At 38.7% G+C, this 18,310-nt stretch overlaps 1 protein-coding gene across 1 annotated transcript in view; it reads left to right on the top strand.

Moving 5' to 3' along the window:
- tmtc2b (transmembrane O-mannosyltransferase targeting cadherins 2b) overlaps positions 1 to 18,310 on the top strand; it is an 88,652-nt gene that overhangs the window by 49,067 nt on the left and 21,275 nt on the right. The window contains exons 3-8 of the mRNA XM_086163202.1: positions 7,950 to 8,787; positions 11,066 to 11,180; positions 11,911 to 11,996; positions 13,087 to 13,271; positions 14,427 to 14,505; positions 17,863 to 17,984. Of these exons, the coding sequence (XP_086019328.1) occupies positions 7,950 to 8,787; positions 11,066 to 11,180; positions 11,911 to 11,996; positions 13,087 to 13,271; positions 14,427 to 14,505; positions 17,863 to 17,984 (1,425 nt within the window). The remainder of the gene's footprint in view (positions 1 to 7,949; positions 8,788 to 11,065; positions 11,181 to 11,910; positions 11,997 to 13,086; positions 13,272 to 14,426; positions 14,506 to 17,862; positions 17,985 to 18,310) is intronic.

The following is an 18,310-nucleotide window of genomic DNA, read 5'->3' as shown; positions in this document are numbered from 1 at the left end:
GTGTTGATCTTAAGGTGATAACTACATTAAAAAAACAATTTGCAAGTTTGCAAGTATTGCACTTGCAATGCATTAATTTTCAGTAACCTTGTGATTAAGTCCACACGGATTGTTGGGCTTACTGCCATGCAAGAATCAGAGCTGTTCTTCAGATGTTTTTTTTCCTGATTTCTGCTCTTCCAGTACTCTGTAATTGTTTTCCATTCTCTCTTATTTAGCTGCTGAGTTGCTCTTTTTGTCCTCAAACACTCATCCGACCGTGAGGACAAAATGGTCTCTGGCCTACACCCAAGTCTTGCTTTCTCTACTATGACACATTGGAATGATTATCGCCGCAGTAAAGTCACACGGGATTGGTTTTAAAGATGGATTTAAACTGGAAAGAATCTTCCTCAACAATAAGGTTTCAAAAAGGGAAATTTCAGCAGTTGAATGACTCACATTGATTAAAACCTTTTTATCAAAAGGCTGGTTTCTCAACAACCAAAACAATGGGTACAGGCCATCAAATGAGTCCTCAGAAGGTATGACAATCCATTAATGGACTGATATAAAACTCCAGTTTTGAACATTTATATCAAATTTCAACATTAGTCGGCTCTAAGTTGTCTCCCACTTAAGTCGTTGTGATGTGATGTTCATGCCCACATCGTATCAGATCATTTAACCAATCCAATAGGATTAGTTCCTCTCACAGTTTGCATAGTGTAAAATCCAACTAACATCCAGGGATCTCAAGCAACAAACAGGATGAGCCTCTCCCAATCCTCCACCCCTGATCTAAGGCTAACTCTGCCACACCTGACAAATGCTAGTATGTGTGCGTTGCTTTAGTGATCCGAGTGTGTGAAAGGATGGATAGAATGTAGTTCAGTAGATCAGAGCATTGGTTGCTCTATATTACTCTACAGTTTCCTTTCCTTTGAGGAAAAAGCATATATAAATTTAGAAACAACCTTCACATTAAATATTTGTGATATCTTCTGTAGAGATCAACCCCCTAGGACATTGCCACAAGCCTCCTCAAAGACTGATTTTACCTACAGGTAAACAGAAATCAGCTAAATAACAGATGGTTTGCTTCAGTACATCAACAAGTTGTTCATCCCACTTCCTCATCCTGTTCCAGTTCAGTTTATCAAAATAATTACTCAGGCACATTTATCTCGTGTTGGCTGTGAACAAATTTTCAGTGATTGTATGCAGAAATGTAATGTGCTGTATCTGGACATCAAGGTAGTGACACATGGTTTTACAGAAAGAAGACATAACAAATATCTGTGCCAACACATCTGGGAGTCTTTCATTTCCCAGATACACTGGTAATCAGCACACTCAACCAGTATAGAAGTGAGTTATCATGAACTGGTGTGAGGCCAAGTCTACATGGACACTTTGTAGGCTCAGAGACCGACAGAAAGATGTCTGGCATGCTCAGCAGGCTCCCACAATATTAAATGTTTCTGTATTTTTTTGTTTGATCTCATAGACTCTTTTTGTCTTTTTGGTGCTCTTTAGATTTCAGTCACTCGTGGCCATCTTTGATTTACCATCAGAGCTGAAAACTACAAATTACAGCAATTCTATGTTCCTCCATTCACTTTTATGATTCTATAACTATTTTATGATGGATCTCATGTGTGTTACTAGCCGGCATAATCAATAACAAATGGCGTGGCGGTGGTCAACCATAACATGACACGCCAGATAGCTTTTCAAAAAGTGGTTTAGAGAGTAGAAATGCATCAGCGCAATTTGGTTGGCTCTGGCCCCCGGCTCTGGCTTTGTCTCTCGCCTTCATGCATGTTTTGGAACAGCTTACTGGCTCTCTAATCCCGGCAATACAATGGGTCTGATCTTCTTAATGCATCGTAATGACATGGAATCCATGCGTGGACAGAGCAAATCTAGTCTGGAAACAAATGGTCACTGTCATCCCCTTGAAACCATAGGTTTGCATTTTTGGGTTTTCTTCTAGAACTGTAAATTTCTGCTATCTAACAATAAACTGCTTGAGAGTCAGTGAGCAACACTGAATCAAAAGCATCAACTTCCAACTCAGATTTCACCTCCATCAGGAGTCAATCAACCTTTTGCAGGTTGCATGTACTCCTGCAAGTTCGCAGAAGTACATGTTTGTAGTCCAATTGACATTCCCAGTTCAAATAAATATGGGAAATAATGGTTCAGAAATCAGGAACAGTTAGTTTATTTTTCAACCCATTACTGTGGTTTCACTCAATAAATATGTCTCATGAAATGTTAAGGATTGGACATGACTGGTTTTCCATTGTTATTATGCTCCTCTTGTTTGGACCTTCTGGCTTTTTGGCCTTTTCTGAACATGACAGTAGTTTGTGTATGTTCATACTAAGTTGTGTAATGATATTGCCTTTTCAGTAACTTTAATGGATTACAAAACTTAGCCTTGATGTGGTTATGCGACCCTGTGAATTCTTTAAAAAACAGCTGAAATATCTTCAGGAATTTTTCTCCCCAATTGGATGAATCAGTCAAATGAGACCAAGACCTGGATTATGCAAAGATGCACAGCCTCAATCTTTATTTACAACATTTATTTGGCCAAGGTGTTGGTTCAGGTCAGATTAAAACTTCGAAACAGGTCTCATGACAATAAATGTTATTTTATGCCTTTATTCACAGAGTATTCATTGAAATAATGAATCTGAGGTCAAGCAGATATTTTCTTTTGAAATTAAATTTACATTATTCACTAGAGCAGCACGAATGGTTGTGATTTAAGTGAAAATGATAAGTGAAACGATTTAGTATAGAACCAAACTGCCTCACCAATGTACAACTTAGGTGAAAAAAGATATTACATTATGATTGATTCAGTAGGGCTGATATCCTATATCATAATTTTTTTTAGAAATGTCTCCATTTTTGTGCTGTCTTTGTTAACTGGCCAAGTCTTTCACCAAAATGTGCTCATAGGTTAAAAGCTTTGACCTGGAGCAGCATGAACCAACTCCACTGTGGGGTTTGACTTCTTGACCTTTGACACCACACACCAAGCGATCTCCTTTTCCAATACACTTTAGATAAACCTGCTAAGACATTGATTGCTTTGTACATGTTGACCACATCCATGTGACGCAAAATCCGAAATGGCTAAGTGATGGGATGAAAAGATACAGTGCCTTGAAATGACTGCTTTTCTTATCTTGTCGTGAAGATAAGTTTTATGTTTACATCTGTCACAACTCGTCTGTAGATTGAGCTAAGTGCTTATCTGTGTGAACTTTTGCAATCTTTTTTTAAACTTTTGATTGGCATTCTTCACAAGTTCACCTTCTAAATTAAAGCTATGAGCATGAATCAGGTAAGCATGATAATAAAAGGGCTATAAATCTAATTATATATTTATTGATGTCTTTTATTACATTACTCTTTATTATGCAGGATATACTCCATGTTATTGGAGTTTCAACAGTATGCTTCTTTCCTACTAGCATATAAAGAGAGAACAATATAAAAGATAATTGATTAATAAGAGATAATAATATATTATTAAGAATTTTGGTATGATCTTCAATCATTAAATATATACTAATTGTAATTACTTGTAATCTAAAATTTTCAAGGCCTCAGTACAGGTGGTCTTTAAGCAACACACAAAGCCTGAGACAAGCAAAATAACGCTTTCATTCTAAAAATGAAAAAGGATGTAGTGGTGTGTTTGGAAATAAGGCATGAAAACTTACCTGCTCTATCTTTGCTCTCTAAATGGCAGTTGACAGTAATAATTATACTCGCGAATTACCAGGTATCAGTGTAATCACAGTTTGAAATTAGGAGACAGATGTTGGTAATCCACAACAGATGCTCAGTATTTTAGCTCCTTTCTGTCCTTACTTGTTCTTTACTGCCAAAAAGAATTTAGGCAAATGCTGCAGATAAAGGGAAGGCCAAACAGAGGGAAAAATGTATGCGTTATCAGTGGCAAGCTTGATCTGGTTGATACAAGAGAACATATGCAGTGACAAAAGTACAGTGTGTATGCATCAGTCAATTTATTCAGTTGTTTTAAACAGGTCTCATGAATTTTCTGAATTTGAAGGGTGAGCCTCTGCATGTGTGCGTGATTGCTACCTTGTGCTAATTTTCCTTCTTTATTTTTTCGGTGAGCCTTTTACTGTTCAGCAAAGGTTTGCTTCATAAAAGACCTTGTGCAAAAGGACAGATCTCTGTAATGATGAAAGGGTGGAATAGGTTATGCCACAATGCCATTTATTCAATCTCTCGCTTTGCTCGGAACTTGTTAGATCCGTCATGCAATTGATTGTCCCCTAAAAGCTCTTTGAAAATATGGTGAGCATCAGCCAATTATGCACAAAACCCTTTGTGTGCTCAAGAGAATACAGCACTTTCTGTGCACCGATGAATTCAAAATTCTGAGCTCTTTTCTCTCTTTTTGCCACAATACCTCTTTCTCTACATCCTTATGGTGATTTAAAAATACACTTCGAGAGAGTCGTCTCATGCTAATCGAAATGTTTAGTGGGAAAAGACAAACGCAAATAGGAATCCCTTTGATTAGCCTGTTCTGCATTTTAATCCCCAAGGATATTTCCCTTGCATGGATTTCTAATGAAGGCTTGTTTAAGTTGTAAACCAGCTGTATCTGAAACACAAAGCAAAGAAAAATTCCCTTTACCTTAGTTATCGATAGACCAATAGTAAGAAAAAAAGGAAAAAAAAGATACAAACATATTTTTCATGTTTTTTTTTTTGAATGATATTGCAAACAGACACAAGATATTTTCTGGATTGTTATGGAAAAAAACATTTTTTCTCACCCTAACCCTAACCCAATAAAGATGTTCTCTTTAGCCAAGAGACAAAAGATGAATAGATGTTTGGTTCATTATCCCTAATTATCCTGCCCTACGGATGATCCAAAGCACCGTGAGAGTTAAGTGAGTTGGCTGTTTGCAAGCTAAATAGGGTTCAAATGTGTGTTGTTTTCAAAGTATAATCCCATTTTCTGTACACTGAACAAAAAAACAAAAGCACAGTGCAGCAATGCAGGAATGTGAATGAAACAACAAACTGGATGTTGTCAAGGTGATGCTGTGCTTGGCAACAGTCAGGTTTTCATATTTGTCAGAAATCTAGTTGTGATATCAGTGGGAGAAGTGACAAGATGTTCAGGATGTTCTGGAGGTAATCCCAAGTCGACGAGAGGCGGAGGTACATGCTGAACTGTTCTCTAGTCGATCGATGGGCCTCATCTTGAGACTTAGAATCGTTCACGGTCTCATTCCCACTTCTTAGCTATTTATTCTTCAATTTACCTGCATGCACTTCATCTGCCATGTAGCTGACTGAGACCATTTCAAATGTTATTTTGAAACCTATGTTAACCTGTAGTTGCTTTGTACTGAGATAATAAACTGCGGAAATTATCTCTATATCTGAATATCAGACTTAAGCTGGAAACAGGGCTCAATGCTCTTGCCATGGTCTATCATTATCTGCAAATGATTGCCAAATCTCTAGGCAAATTAAATACACAAAGCTTTCTGAATTCCATTTATATGCTAAGAAGTGTCGACCCTCCCCCATATATAATAGGGGAAGAATGATTTAGGTGGAATGCAATCTAGACACCAACCTCCTAATGTCAATCTATATATTTATATATAATATATAATAAACAATCCCGAACACCGCTGTTTATCTTCAATTCAAAACCCAAATTGCTAAACTGACCAGAAATATGACATTGATAGCACCGGAAGACCCAAAAAGTTTTGAAAGGCATCACAAGTCAAAACCTTTTGGGTCTTGACTTCAAAGATGATATTTCCATATCAAGCATATTTTAGATAAGTTGGCATGTCTAAAACTGAAGTTTTTTTTCCTGTTTCACCTACAGTGAGTCCGAACTCAGCCTCTTAAATCTGCTAAGATCCCACAGAAGCAGTGATTGAGAGTTATTAGCACTCAGCAAGACTGGCAAAGTCTGCAAAAAAAAAAACAGCCCCTGAGACTCACAGGGCACTTTATGTCTTTTTAGCATTTCCTCATCCTTGTGATGGAAAAGGTCACAGTCCTTTTTTTTTTTCTTTCCCTCACTACCCTACAGTATTTTTGTTTCACTTTTTGCAACACTTTTACAAAAAAACATCCCTCTGTGTCAACATCACATTACTGACAAAGTCACTATGCAATGTTAGGTTATTGTTTTTGTCTCATACATATTATGTATTTCTTATTTTACTGTATTTCTAACAGTAAAAATAATGCTCATCATTGGAAGGTAACATTTCAGAAGATCTGGTTCAAAGAAAATGTATCCTAATTCCCATGTGATATCCTCGCAATTAATGAGTAATTATTGTGGATTGAAATTGTGACCTTTTGGTTGCTTAGTTGTCAAATATACCCTTTAGCTTTGGCATATTTTGTAAAATTTAGAATCCTTTCATTGTTATCAGGTCTCCCATAGAGAGTTTTAACAAAATCGACCTCATCACAGTAGTTGCAAGTGATACTTTCAAAAACAGCTGTGACTATCATATTTCACACAGCAGTGTCTTAACCAGATGAGCTCCTGTATTTATCTTTCAAAGGAAAAGAAAACTACTTCTTTTAATTCCCCAGTAATGCTTTCCAGTAAAGCCTTTCTTTGACCCAAGAGACATAATTACACTCATACATGATACTAACCAAAGCATCTTTAGAGTTAATACAATTTAACTGTAGTCTACCGTATGTATACAGACTGTGCCCTGGCCCGCCGCTCTTTGTTTTAGCAGTGATCATCGGCAAATAGCAGAAATGTATCCTGCGGTCAGTGGTTCCCAGAGGTAACTGAAGTCTTGCTGCTGTGATGTATACATGACAATGAACAGGCAAAGGGAATCAATAGTACACCCTCAAAGCAATACATGTTTGCACTCTATGACCCCAGATGAATTGTTGCATGCAGACATGCAGTAATGTCATGCTGGCTGGCTGATGTAAAAGTATTACATAGCTGGTCTAATTTGGCTCAAGTGTAAGTTTGACTAATGAGTTTGAGAATTTATGGTGCCTTGAAGTTTTTCCACCAGATCACTGAAATATACATGTATATATAAATACATATACATATGTGTGTGTGTGTGTGTGTGTGTACGTATGTATATATATATGAGTGAGTTTTTGTCTATCTATCCTATCTATCCTATCTATCCTATCTATCCTATCTATCTATCTATCTATCCTATCTATCCTATCTATCCTATCTATCCTATCTATCCTATCTATCCTATCTATCTATCTATCTATCTATCTATCTATCTATCTATCTATCTATCTATCTATCTATCTATCTATCTATCTATCTATCTATCTATCTATCTATCTATCTATCTATCTATCTATCTATCTATCTATCTATCTATCTATCTGTGTGCGTGTAAAATAGTTATAGTACTATGGACTGAGTGTGTACTTGATTATTGCGGTCTGAGTACCATTTTCTTTCAAACACTGACTTATATCTCCTATGAAGTCAGTGTTCTTATGAGCTTTACCATTTATCAAGCAATATATTCCGACAAATGATCAATCACATAAGTTTGATCAAACACAAATCCAATTCTTTCAGAGGCACAATCTTTCAGAATGCCCAAGATAATAATACAAGCACCTATCATGTTTTTTTTTCTTGCATTTTTTTAGAAACAAAATTGATACAATCTTTAGTTGATATGTTATGTGTGTTTATATGATCTTTAATCTTGATTGAGGTCAAAACTACATTTTAATCGATTTGATCTTGATTTTTTCCATTGACAGTTTCTGTAATAAATGATGGTTTTATATCACTGACCTGAAATTGGTTTGGAATGTACAAGGTATACAATAATCTTCAATGGCTGATTCTTTCATCTGGACTGAGGGTTTGAATTTGTGCTTTCTTTGTCTTTCAGAGAAATAAGGTCCACCTGCTGCTCAATGTTTTTCTGTTAGCAGTCTGGGGAGTTGTACTTTTGACCTGCCGCTTCTACTGGATGGGAAACAAACCCCCCAACTTCTCTAACTCGGACAACCCGGCAGCCGACTCCTCCTCCCTCCTCACCAGGATGCTCACCTTTTTCTACCTGCCCGCTATCAACTTTTGGCTACTCCTCTGCCCGGACACACTCAGCTTCGATTGGTCAATGGACACCCTTCCTCTGATCAAGAGTTTTGCCGATTGGAGAAATCTTCAAACAATCGTCTTCTACCTGGGGTTGCTATTTTTGGCTTGGTTCAGTGTGTGGACACACTGTAGAACTGAGAACTATGCCAACAGTAAATCTCATCACTTTACCAATGGAAGGAATGGGAACAGCAACGGACACAGCTACCAATATAACATACCGAATCACGGTAACAACTCCCAGCCAAATATTAACAACACACAGAACGGTACCAAAAACCACTTTGAGAACAGGACTGCCCTGCCCACCACTGAAAATGTCGTGGTGTTTTCTCTTGGCCTGTTGGCCATCCCGTTTCTCCCAGCTACAAACCTGTTTTTCTATGTGGGGTTTGTGATAGCGGAAAGAGTACTGTACATTCCCAGTATGGGCTTTTGCCTGCTGGTGACCGTTGGAATGAGGTCTCTGTACATTCGACTGCGACGCAAGTCCTCCAGGACAATGCTGATGTACTGCAGTGCAACTCTAGTTCTTCTTTTTGGGGTCAAAACTGTTTTGAGAAACAGGGACTGGGAGAATGAGGAGATGCTCTACAAGTCAGGGATTTATGTCAATCCTGCTAAAGGTAAGGCTCTGCTCTTCTGTTAAATTTGCACTCATAGAGCTAACTGCACCTTCACATTTGCATGCACGTGCTGTGCATGGGTAGTCAAATCAAAACTTCTTCAGCCACTGAGGTTCGATAATGTGTAAGACCTTTCTTAATCTCCCACTGCCTCACCATCAAACAGCCTTTCTGCCGAATATTGAGTTAAACATTTGTATCTAAATGGCGTTCTTGTGCATTTTTGCAGCCCAGCTTAAACTGAAGGTTTACTATACTAGTTTATATCCAATGCAAAACTATATCATTTTTCAAAATTTCACAAATATTCTGATGCAAAATTGTGACACCTTATATGACAGATCTGATCTATGTAACTTGTACAAACATTTTCACCACCAATGCTGTTTTTTTGAACATGTTCTATTGAGGAACATTGTAACTGAAAATTGTAGAAGTTGACACCATTGTGCAGGTACTTCAACAAAGTTTTGATGCCTCAGTTAAGAATAGAAGCAAGACCAAAGTTACAATATGGTTACTATGTTGCTGAGGCCAAAAATTTGCAAACAAAATTTATTTGGTTACCTTAGGTTTGTGACTGGAAGAATAGAAGCGCTGAGGGCAAAATTGGTTTTCTTCCACAAGCTAGGAATCCTGGGCAATCCTACTTCATAGATTCATCACTACTCACTCCTGTTTTGTCACCTTTGCCATTAAAAAGGGTTCTGTTGAGTAATTTGTTGAATATTGGCACTGACAACTTGCTATAGCACTTAGTCACAAACAAATCACTTGTTGACCCACTCCATCCTTTGGATGGGGCCTTTTTGATTATACGTCTTCATTTACTCTGGGTCTTCCTTTAATTTATCACCTGTCTGTAGGTTTATGTCATTTTTTCCAATGCCCTGCATACAATCTCTCCACCGACACTCGATTTCATCTGTCACGTAGGACAGATCACTTTGACAGCACTCATCTCTGAATGAAACCTCTGGGAGTTAAGATATTCAACAGCCATCAAATTCAAGATTGTCATTCAGAGACCGGTCCAAAACATTCCCCATAAAGTTACTTTGGAGGGAAGAGACTTGCAGGATACATTATGTGAGCTAATTTCCCTTTTAGAATTTTCAGTGGAGCTGGGGCGTGACAGCTGTTTGTTTTGGCAGAGCATTAGCCCGAACACAGGAGTCACTGTCCTCCGCTTGTGTTCATTATATTTAATATGAGATTTGAATGAAACCCAGCCACAAACACATGTGCTCATCGTAGTGTCTGAACTGTGAAATTTCAGTATACACAAAACAACATTCTGTGTGGATGACTCCATAAAACAGCAAGGTACATGGCTGAATAAGCAGCTGTTCTTTTTTTCCACCACTGAATATTTCTGTTTTATCTCTATATAGAATATTCTACATTGATATATAAATGTAAATATGCCAAGTTAACAGGGTTACACTCCTTGTAGCCTACTTCACAAGATGATAGGAGAAAGAATGTTTGAATTCCCAAAATAATGCGTTTATCACAATGCTAAGGTGTAGTTGCCGTAGTCAAGCTTTTCATTGCATTGAATTTAGGAAAATAAATATATCTACAGACATTTTTTTTCATCCAAAAAACTATAAGGCCCAAATAAGCATTAAATAGAAGCAAAGTAAAAATATATCAGCCTGCTTGTGGTAAAATATTTTCTACTAGAATAGGATTTGTAAGCAATAGAATTTGGTGACCTATTCAACCAATAAAAACATCAGTGATAGCAAGAGTTAGTGTGTGTGCGTGCGTGCGTGTGTGCACGTGAGCAAGAGCGTGTTTGTGTGTATGTGCTGTTACATACAATAACAAAGTGCTACTTTTTTCCGCTGTTTCACATTCCAATCTGTTCATATGGTTCCAGTTCACCTTGATTTTTCTTTCTTTTATTTTAAATTTTTATCATCTAATCACAAAAAAATTCACATTCAGTCTTTTTCTGAGCCATGCTATTCAAAGCTAATGCCCTTGCTCAATAGCACTCCTTTTCATAATACTCACAAGAGTGAGTGTTTTTTTTTTTTTTTGGCACAAAGCTCCCGCAGCTAGAGCAGCTGCAGCTAAACAATCTTCCAACAAGCTCTTAGAAACCCCAAACTCCACAGCAGTGATAGATCAGGGATCACAAAAGAACACGATTACTTGTTACAGACATTTTTCAGCTTTTAAGTTTGAAAGAAAGGCAAGCTCAAGATGACTGCCACACTTTTTCTGGTCACTCTATTGAATTAACATTTTCTTTGTGACCTGTCAGCATGGGGCAACCTTGGAAATGTCCTGAAGAGCCAAGGCAAGATGGAAGAGGCGGAACAGGCTTACAGAAATGCCCTCTATTATCGTAGCAACATGGCTGACATGCTGTATAACCTGTAAGTTGGTGTTTTATTAATGAATTTATGCTATGTTCATTTTTCTGCTGCTTGATTTTTAGCCATACTGTTGGTTATGAACCTCTAAATTTTAATTTGTAGTTTTATGGATTGCCGTCTAATAAAGTGCATGTGTCTGATCATAAATTTGAATTCACTTGACTACTCGATTTTATCATATTTTTCGCTGTTTTCTATCAAAACCTTGAATCTATTAAAATGTTAATGGCAATATGTAACATCATGTCCTGCTTTGAAAACAGTATATACTGATATATTAGTATTACATCAGGCAAATTAACCGTTTATGAACCAATAGTGTTGTTTTATACCTTTCAAGTAATTTGTGTTTGCAATATATCCATGTAAGACGATTGTACTATTTTGGATGTACTTGGCAAAATTCGTTCGCTATATATGACAATTAATTGAGCGATTGAGTGCATCTGAACAAGAAGGTATTTTTGTCTACTCACATGCCTGTCCATTGATCAAGCATTGTATTCTTACTGACTTGTAGAGTATTCCCCAGAGTGCTCTCTGTCTGACAAGGTTTTTACTTCCTCTGAGGGGAATACAAAATATCCACTGCAAATAATCACAGCATGATCAAGTGTCTGTCATATTCCGACTCGCTCTTATTCATGTCTAATCCCAGTAAAATTGCTTTCTCTTCTAACGTTTGGATCTCTAAACTGCCCGAACAATCGTTCACTTTGTTTTGCTCCAGTGGTTTGCTGCTTCAGGAGAGCAACAGGTTCCCAGAGGCACTCCACTACTATAAGCTGGCCATTGGGAGCCGGCCAACTCTGGCCTGTAAGTACAGCTCTTCTCTCTCTCCATTTTTTTATTGACAGTCTCAGGCTCTTGAGGTTGTGGCTGTGTCCAGGCAACAGTGAACACAGGCTGTGGTTATGTGTAGCAAAAGGAATAGGTGGCAGAGGGTAGTGGGAATTACGGCCGATTCCAACATTAAACACAGGCATCTAACTGGCTTTCTGAGCCAAGTGAACAGATCAAGCAAAAAACGCATGATGTCATCCATTATTTATTTGAGTTGAGAACATCTATTTTCGTGCAACGCCTATACTGACTTCTCTCTCGCAGTGTTCAGTGTATCGTTCTCCCGCTCTAAATCATCGCCCGTCATCTGTCTCTCTTATGAGAATTAGCCGTCTGGCGGGCGTCCTGCAATTTGCCATTTCAGAATCCGTGATTAGTACAAATCACTTCGTCTCACCAGACAGTGCTATCAATTAACTCCATTAATCAAACCGTTGTTTCCCACATTCGTCAATTATAGATAAAAACATCTTGATCGTCTCATCTTGTATTTCCTGCCATTTAATTGTAGTCCCAATCAAAATCACAGTTGGACAAGACAATATTAATCTAGCACGCAATTATCCTGGCTGTCGTAGTCGGTAACAAGGTAAATTAATCAGCGAGTGACAGAGAGTTGTACAAGGTTACCCCATTACTCAATGCCAGGAATGAGTTAAGCGGTGTACACTCCCCACAATATTCTGGATATATGTTAAATAATCATGTTAGTGATGGAAAGGGTTTAGTTAGTACTCTGCCATTGAAAAATATGGTACAAAATGAAATAACAAAGCGGAAGAGTGAGGAAATTTTATTGAAGTTGGAAAGACTTTATCTGTTGAATTTGTACTCCTTGTCTGTGGTGGAAAATTGAGTTTATAACACCCAAACATTTGAAATTGAACCAAAGGAATAGAATTGGAATTGGATACGTAACTACTATGGTGTGCCTCGGTTATATGATTACATTATATTTCAGATTGATGAGGTACATGGCTACTATCCCTGAATCTGCATTCATGACTATACAATGTCTTCCGCACTGCCTCATTTTAACTGAAACTGTATTTTGTCCTTCCAGCGGCGTACTTGAACACAGGCATCATCCTGATGAATCAGGGTCGCCTGGATGAGTCCAAGCGCACTTTCCTGACCTGCGCTGACATCCCGGATGAGAATCTAAAAGATCCCCATGCCCACAAGAGCTCTGTCACTAGTTGCCTGTATAACCTGGGCAAGCAGCTCCATGAGCAGGGTCACCAGGAGGTAAATGCTTGGAACTGAGGAAAAATACAAACAGACATTGTGCTTAGGAAAGAATAAAATATTCGTGCATGTGTCAAAAGACCAAGGCATTTGGACAGTAAAACAGGAGGCATGAGTTAAGTTGCAGATTTGCAATTTTCTCTCGAGATATAAAATGGTTCAAATGCAATACACAATGTTGAATATGCGAATATTAAACATAAATGGTAAATGTAACAAATTATGCTTTTACGGGCATTTAGATAGATAGATAGATAGATAGATAGATAGATAGATAGATAGATAGATAGATAGATAGATAGATAGATAGATAGATAGATAGGTGTGCGTGCGTGTGTGTGTGTAAAATTCATGACTGAGTTCATATGTCTTCTATCCAAAATATGTTGTAATGTTTCATAGCATACTATTATACATTTACTACTGTACTCTATGATGGAAAATTCAAAGTGGTACTAAATTTATAAAAAAACATATGGCTGCCAAAGAGGCAGGAGGACTCTGCGAAAGCCAAATTCGTATTGCCTGTTGTTCCTACGGTGAGCTTCTAGGATTACATCCGTCCCGGGGGACACGGTTTTTCTATGCAGATACACCTTAGGCTGTTTCAAACAAATTAACGTTCATACCTCTATTGCTCGTGAAAGAAATAGATTTTCAAACTCAACATTCGTGTTGTACAAGGCACTGATGCCGCTGATTTAATCGGGACTGAATTGGGGTTGCAACAGATTCAATAATGTCTTTTATAAAGTGCCGCACGCTGGAGAAATGCAGAAGTCCTACTTCCTGCAACCGCTAACCACAGCAGTAGCCTCAGCAATAAACCACTTCCAGCTCCTTTGACCATGTAATCTCGGTGGAATTCTGAGGTCAGTTGTCAGACCTGTGCTCAGCCCATGTTAGATCCAATAAGTGACACTGCTCTAGTCATCTTAACATCCATGACACAAGGGATAGACCCTTCCTGCTAGGCTCTGTATGAAACAGCCTCCCAGGAACCCCCCGATTCCACGCTTTGTATTCACTGTGACATGGCGGCAGCCGCAAGGGAGGGATGACTTGTTAACCAGCGGCACTCGCTCTGGTGGGGTCTCTGGCTATTGAAAACATCCCACACCTTTTTTTTTTTTTTCGTATCCGTTTCTTTCACAGGAGGCCCTGTCTGTGTTTAAAGAAGCAATACAGAAAATGCCAAGGCAATTTGCTCCGCAGAGTCTCTACAACATGATGGGTAAGAACTGCTTTTGTTTCAAGACTTGAAGCACAAAAGCGCTTTACTGCGAATCTTTACTGTGAATGAAATACTATCAAAGGATAAGTATACATTGTAATTTTTTGACTTAGTTTCCTGCAACTAATAATCAGTTTTTTTTTTTTTTTCCCTTGCTTTGTTATTTGAGAAAACACACTTATTCCACCATTTGGACAAAACGGGTTGAAGGAAAACAGCAAAAAAATAAAAAATCAGATCATCAGATTTTGCAGTATTAGGGTTTTTGCACTTGTATTCCTTGTGGGAGTCACATTAGATTGAACGAGGAAATACGGGGGAGCGGGGTTGAATAATTATTTGCTGAAACATCTTCAACATATACCGTTGTCAGTTTTGGAAAGGGACCCCAACAGATCTACTGCCTGAAATATATTGGCCGGACGTGTCTGGCTACAGATCATGTAATCCACTGTGTCCACTAAGGTTGTTGATATATCACAGCCAGTTATTTTAAAAGTCATTTATCATATTCATCATATTCGACGGATCCATTACCATAATCACTTTCACTCTGTGCACGAGAAAACAGCTACTCATCCATTGCTCCGTTGCTGAGATTAACAATGGTAATTAATCATAATCCACAGACTTGGAGACAAGTCTGGTAGCTTCCTAGGTATCAAATTGTTAAGGTCAGTGAGGAAAATAAAACAAAATGTTGAAAATCTTGTCAGTATGAGTCTATCCTTTTCACAGTTTTGTTGGTAAAAACTGGATAGTTTGACAATCAAGTTATCTATAGATTTGGTTTGGCTTTTCAGAATGGCATGTGAGCAAGAAACATATATCGATTAATTTCCTCAATTTAATTTTCCTCGATTTTCTGTCATTCGAACGGCAAATCGTCTCCTGCTGTGCAAGTGATTGGCATCTTCCAGGGGGAGTATTGAAAGACATTTTGTCGTCGCTTATTTTCAATTCCAAAACCAGAACGGGTCTTTCTGGTGCGGTTTGAAAAAGCCGGGGGAAAGGCTAAAGCTGCGTAGGAATAGATTTTATGGAGAATACTTTCTGCTGTTCTGGACAACAGTAAGTTTTGGGGGAAAAAAGTGTGAAACACAGTCATTTGCTTTTCACTGCACGGACATTCATCTTGTTAGATTACAGCTTTCGAACAGCTGCTGCCGGCTTGTTATAGTTTGTGCTCTCTTTATTTTTGCCTTTTTTCCTGCTCTCTCTCTCTCACTCCCTCTTATACACACACACACACACACACACACACATATGCATAAAACCCGAGAAGTCTGTAATTCTGCCGAGTCGACTTCATTTATACGTCGAAAAATAAAATGCAGTTTGACAGAGCTCCTGAGATTATGTCAAAATGTTGGTGAAAGCTCCAGTCACAGTTAAGAAGCAGTGCTGTGTCTGTAGCCGAAGATGTTTGATTTTTGCCGCAACGGCCTTGTTTTGGAACTCTGCTAAAAGTGTACATTTGGCACACCTGCTCATATCTATTTCCAGTTTTGTCTCGCTTTCGCTGCACTCATGCTGTTTGTCAGACGCCAAGGAGCAGAACCTTTCATCAGACACAGTAATCTGCGCCCTGCTGGTCCCGCTCAAATTCTGTCTGGTGGGCCCAGGAATGTTCCACTCTGAGAAGCTGGTCTCAGCTATTTGGCTTCGATGTCACATCTAATTGCACATTGATTTTGTGCTAATCTTAAACAGAGGTCCGCTGCCAGGGATGGAATGAGAGTGCCTTGGCCGTTTCGCTGACACAATATGAAAACGGAGCTTTATATATCTATGAAAATAAAAAATAAAAAAGTTCCGTTATTTTAGATTATGCTACTTGGAAGCATATTTATTTATTACAGTGTTACCAAATCAGGGACAGGGAAGGTTTTTTTTTTTTTTTCTTTTTTTTCTTTCACCATTTTAAGATTATTTTGAATTGTCATTGGAATATTCAAAAAAGAATAAAATAATTAAAAAAAAAAAAAAAAAATGCAATAGATTTACAGTCATATCTGCTGTGGCGGTGATGTTTCTTGTCTCAGCTCTCAACCTATATTCCCACCCCATCTTGCAGCCGAAATAAGCTGCCTCCGCCGGGTGTCTGGGCTCTCACAGAGATCGGGTGAGAAGCTCTGCCAGCCCCTGCTCCTCCACATCCGGAGGAGCCGTATGAGGTGGCTCCGGCATCTGGTTCGGATGACGACTGGACGCCTCCCTGTTGAGGTGTTCGGGGCGTGTCCCGGGAGACCTCCAAGGGAAGACCCAGCGCACGGAACTGCCGGATGGACTTTGTCTTTTTGGTTAGCCTGGGAACAACTCAGAATTCCCCTCCAGAAGAGCTGGACAAAATGGAATTTTGATGTCTTACAAATGTTTAAGTTAAACTGCTCGCCGATGCACAATATGTGTATGTTTCTATTGCTCATCACGGTTTCATATCAGGGGAGTAAGAAGCCTTAAATCCAGCAGAATTGAATTGTCAGTCTATTCTTATACACACAGAGGCTAAATTATAGCATGTTGTGCAGAGTTACAGTCCGATGTTGTCACACTCTCACAATAATACATGTGTTACCGGATGGCTTTGAAAGAGTTGGTTGTTTTTTCAGGTGGTGATGAGGGGGTGGGGCCGAAGGGGGGTATCAAATGATGTCTGGCAACTTAGGGAATGAGAGACAATGATTTTTTTTTTTCCCCTATAAAACACACTCTGAGCTCTGAGATTATCGATGTTTTTTTTTCTTTTAATGTTACAAAGGTCACATTTTGCAACAGTCCTTTTTAGCTGACGTGACGATTGATAATTTCACAAATCTGTTATTCTCAGACCATCATCCAGAATGTGAAAGTCATCTGGGCTGATTCATACTTGATTAATTATTTGCACTCCCTCTGAATCATTTTTAGAAATCGTTTTTTTTTTTTTGTGTGTGTGTGTGTTTTGATTTATATCAGACCAGGGAAGTACTGCAGATATTTCTCAAGTCTGATGGTGGAAAAAAACGGTCAAATTGAGAAAAGCATCTGCTCCCTGACTTTTACTCCCGCAACAAAAAGACAGCTCGAGAGTTTACTTATGGAAGGAGCGCTTTAAAATTCATACTGAACTTGTCACTCATAGTCAGGTAATTCAGGTTTCTCAGTTAACCACCATCTCTATGGTCAGAATGGTTCGATCTACATCCTTTAAAGATATTATTTACAAGCTGATACCCACAGGCCGTGTAAAAGTGATAACTCAGCCTGGCTGCCTGCTTCTCTCATGGCAATCCTCTGCTGAACAATCGGCAGATGTGTGATTTCTTAACCTCTGACAGGTTGATCCCTGACGCTCCCCTCCCTCTCCTCTCACAGGAGAAGCCTACATGAGACTAAACAAACTGACAGAAGCAGAACACTGGTACCGAGAATCCCTGCGAGCCAAGCCGGACCACATTCCAGCGCACCTCACCTACGGCAAACTCCTTGCCATGACTGTAAGACACACACACACACACACACACACGCATGCGCCGCTTTTTCTTTTGTTTTGCCTTTAAAGCAATGTTATGTCACGGTTTAAGGAGGTCATGATAAATTCTTTCTGTTACAAGTTAAGTCATACATGATAAAATAACTGAATTCAATACACCCAGGGGGTTCTCTACTGCAGCTTTTGTTACAGCTAATGTTGGCAAACTTTAGATAAATATTACAGTTAAACTGACATTATTGATGTATTTCCCTTATTTTACAACGTTCCTGCACCTGTGCTACTGGTAGAATGTGCTTTGGCAAATATATCGGCTATACAATTTCACGT

Source organism: Fistularia commersonii, chromosome 17, assembly GCF_037954325.1.
Source record: "Fistularia commersonii isolate RoL2024-O1a breed Wild chromosome 17, RoL_Fcom_v1.0, whole genome shotgun sequence".
In the NCBI taxonomy this organism is placed as follows: Eukaryota; Metazoa; Chordata; class Actinopteri; order Syngnathiformes; family Fistulariidae; genus Fistularia; species Fistularia commersonii.
This window is presented reverse-complemented; position numbering and strand designations above follow the sequence as displayed.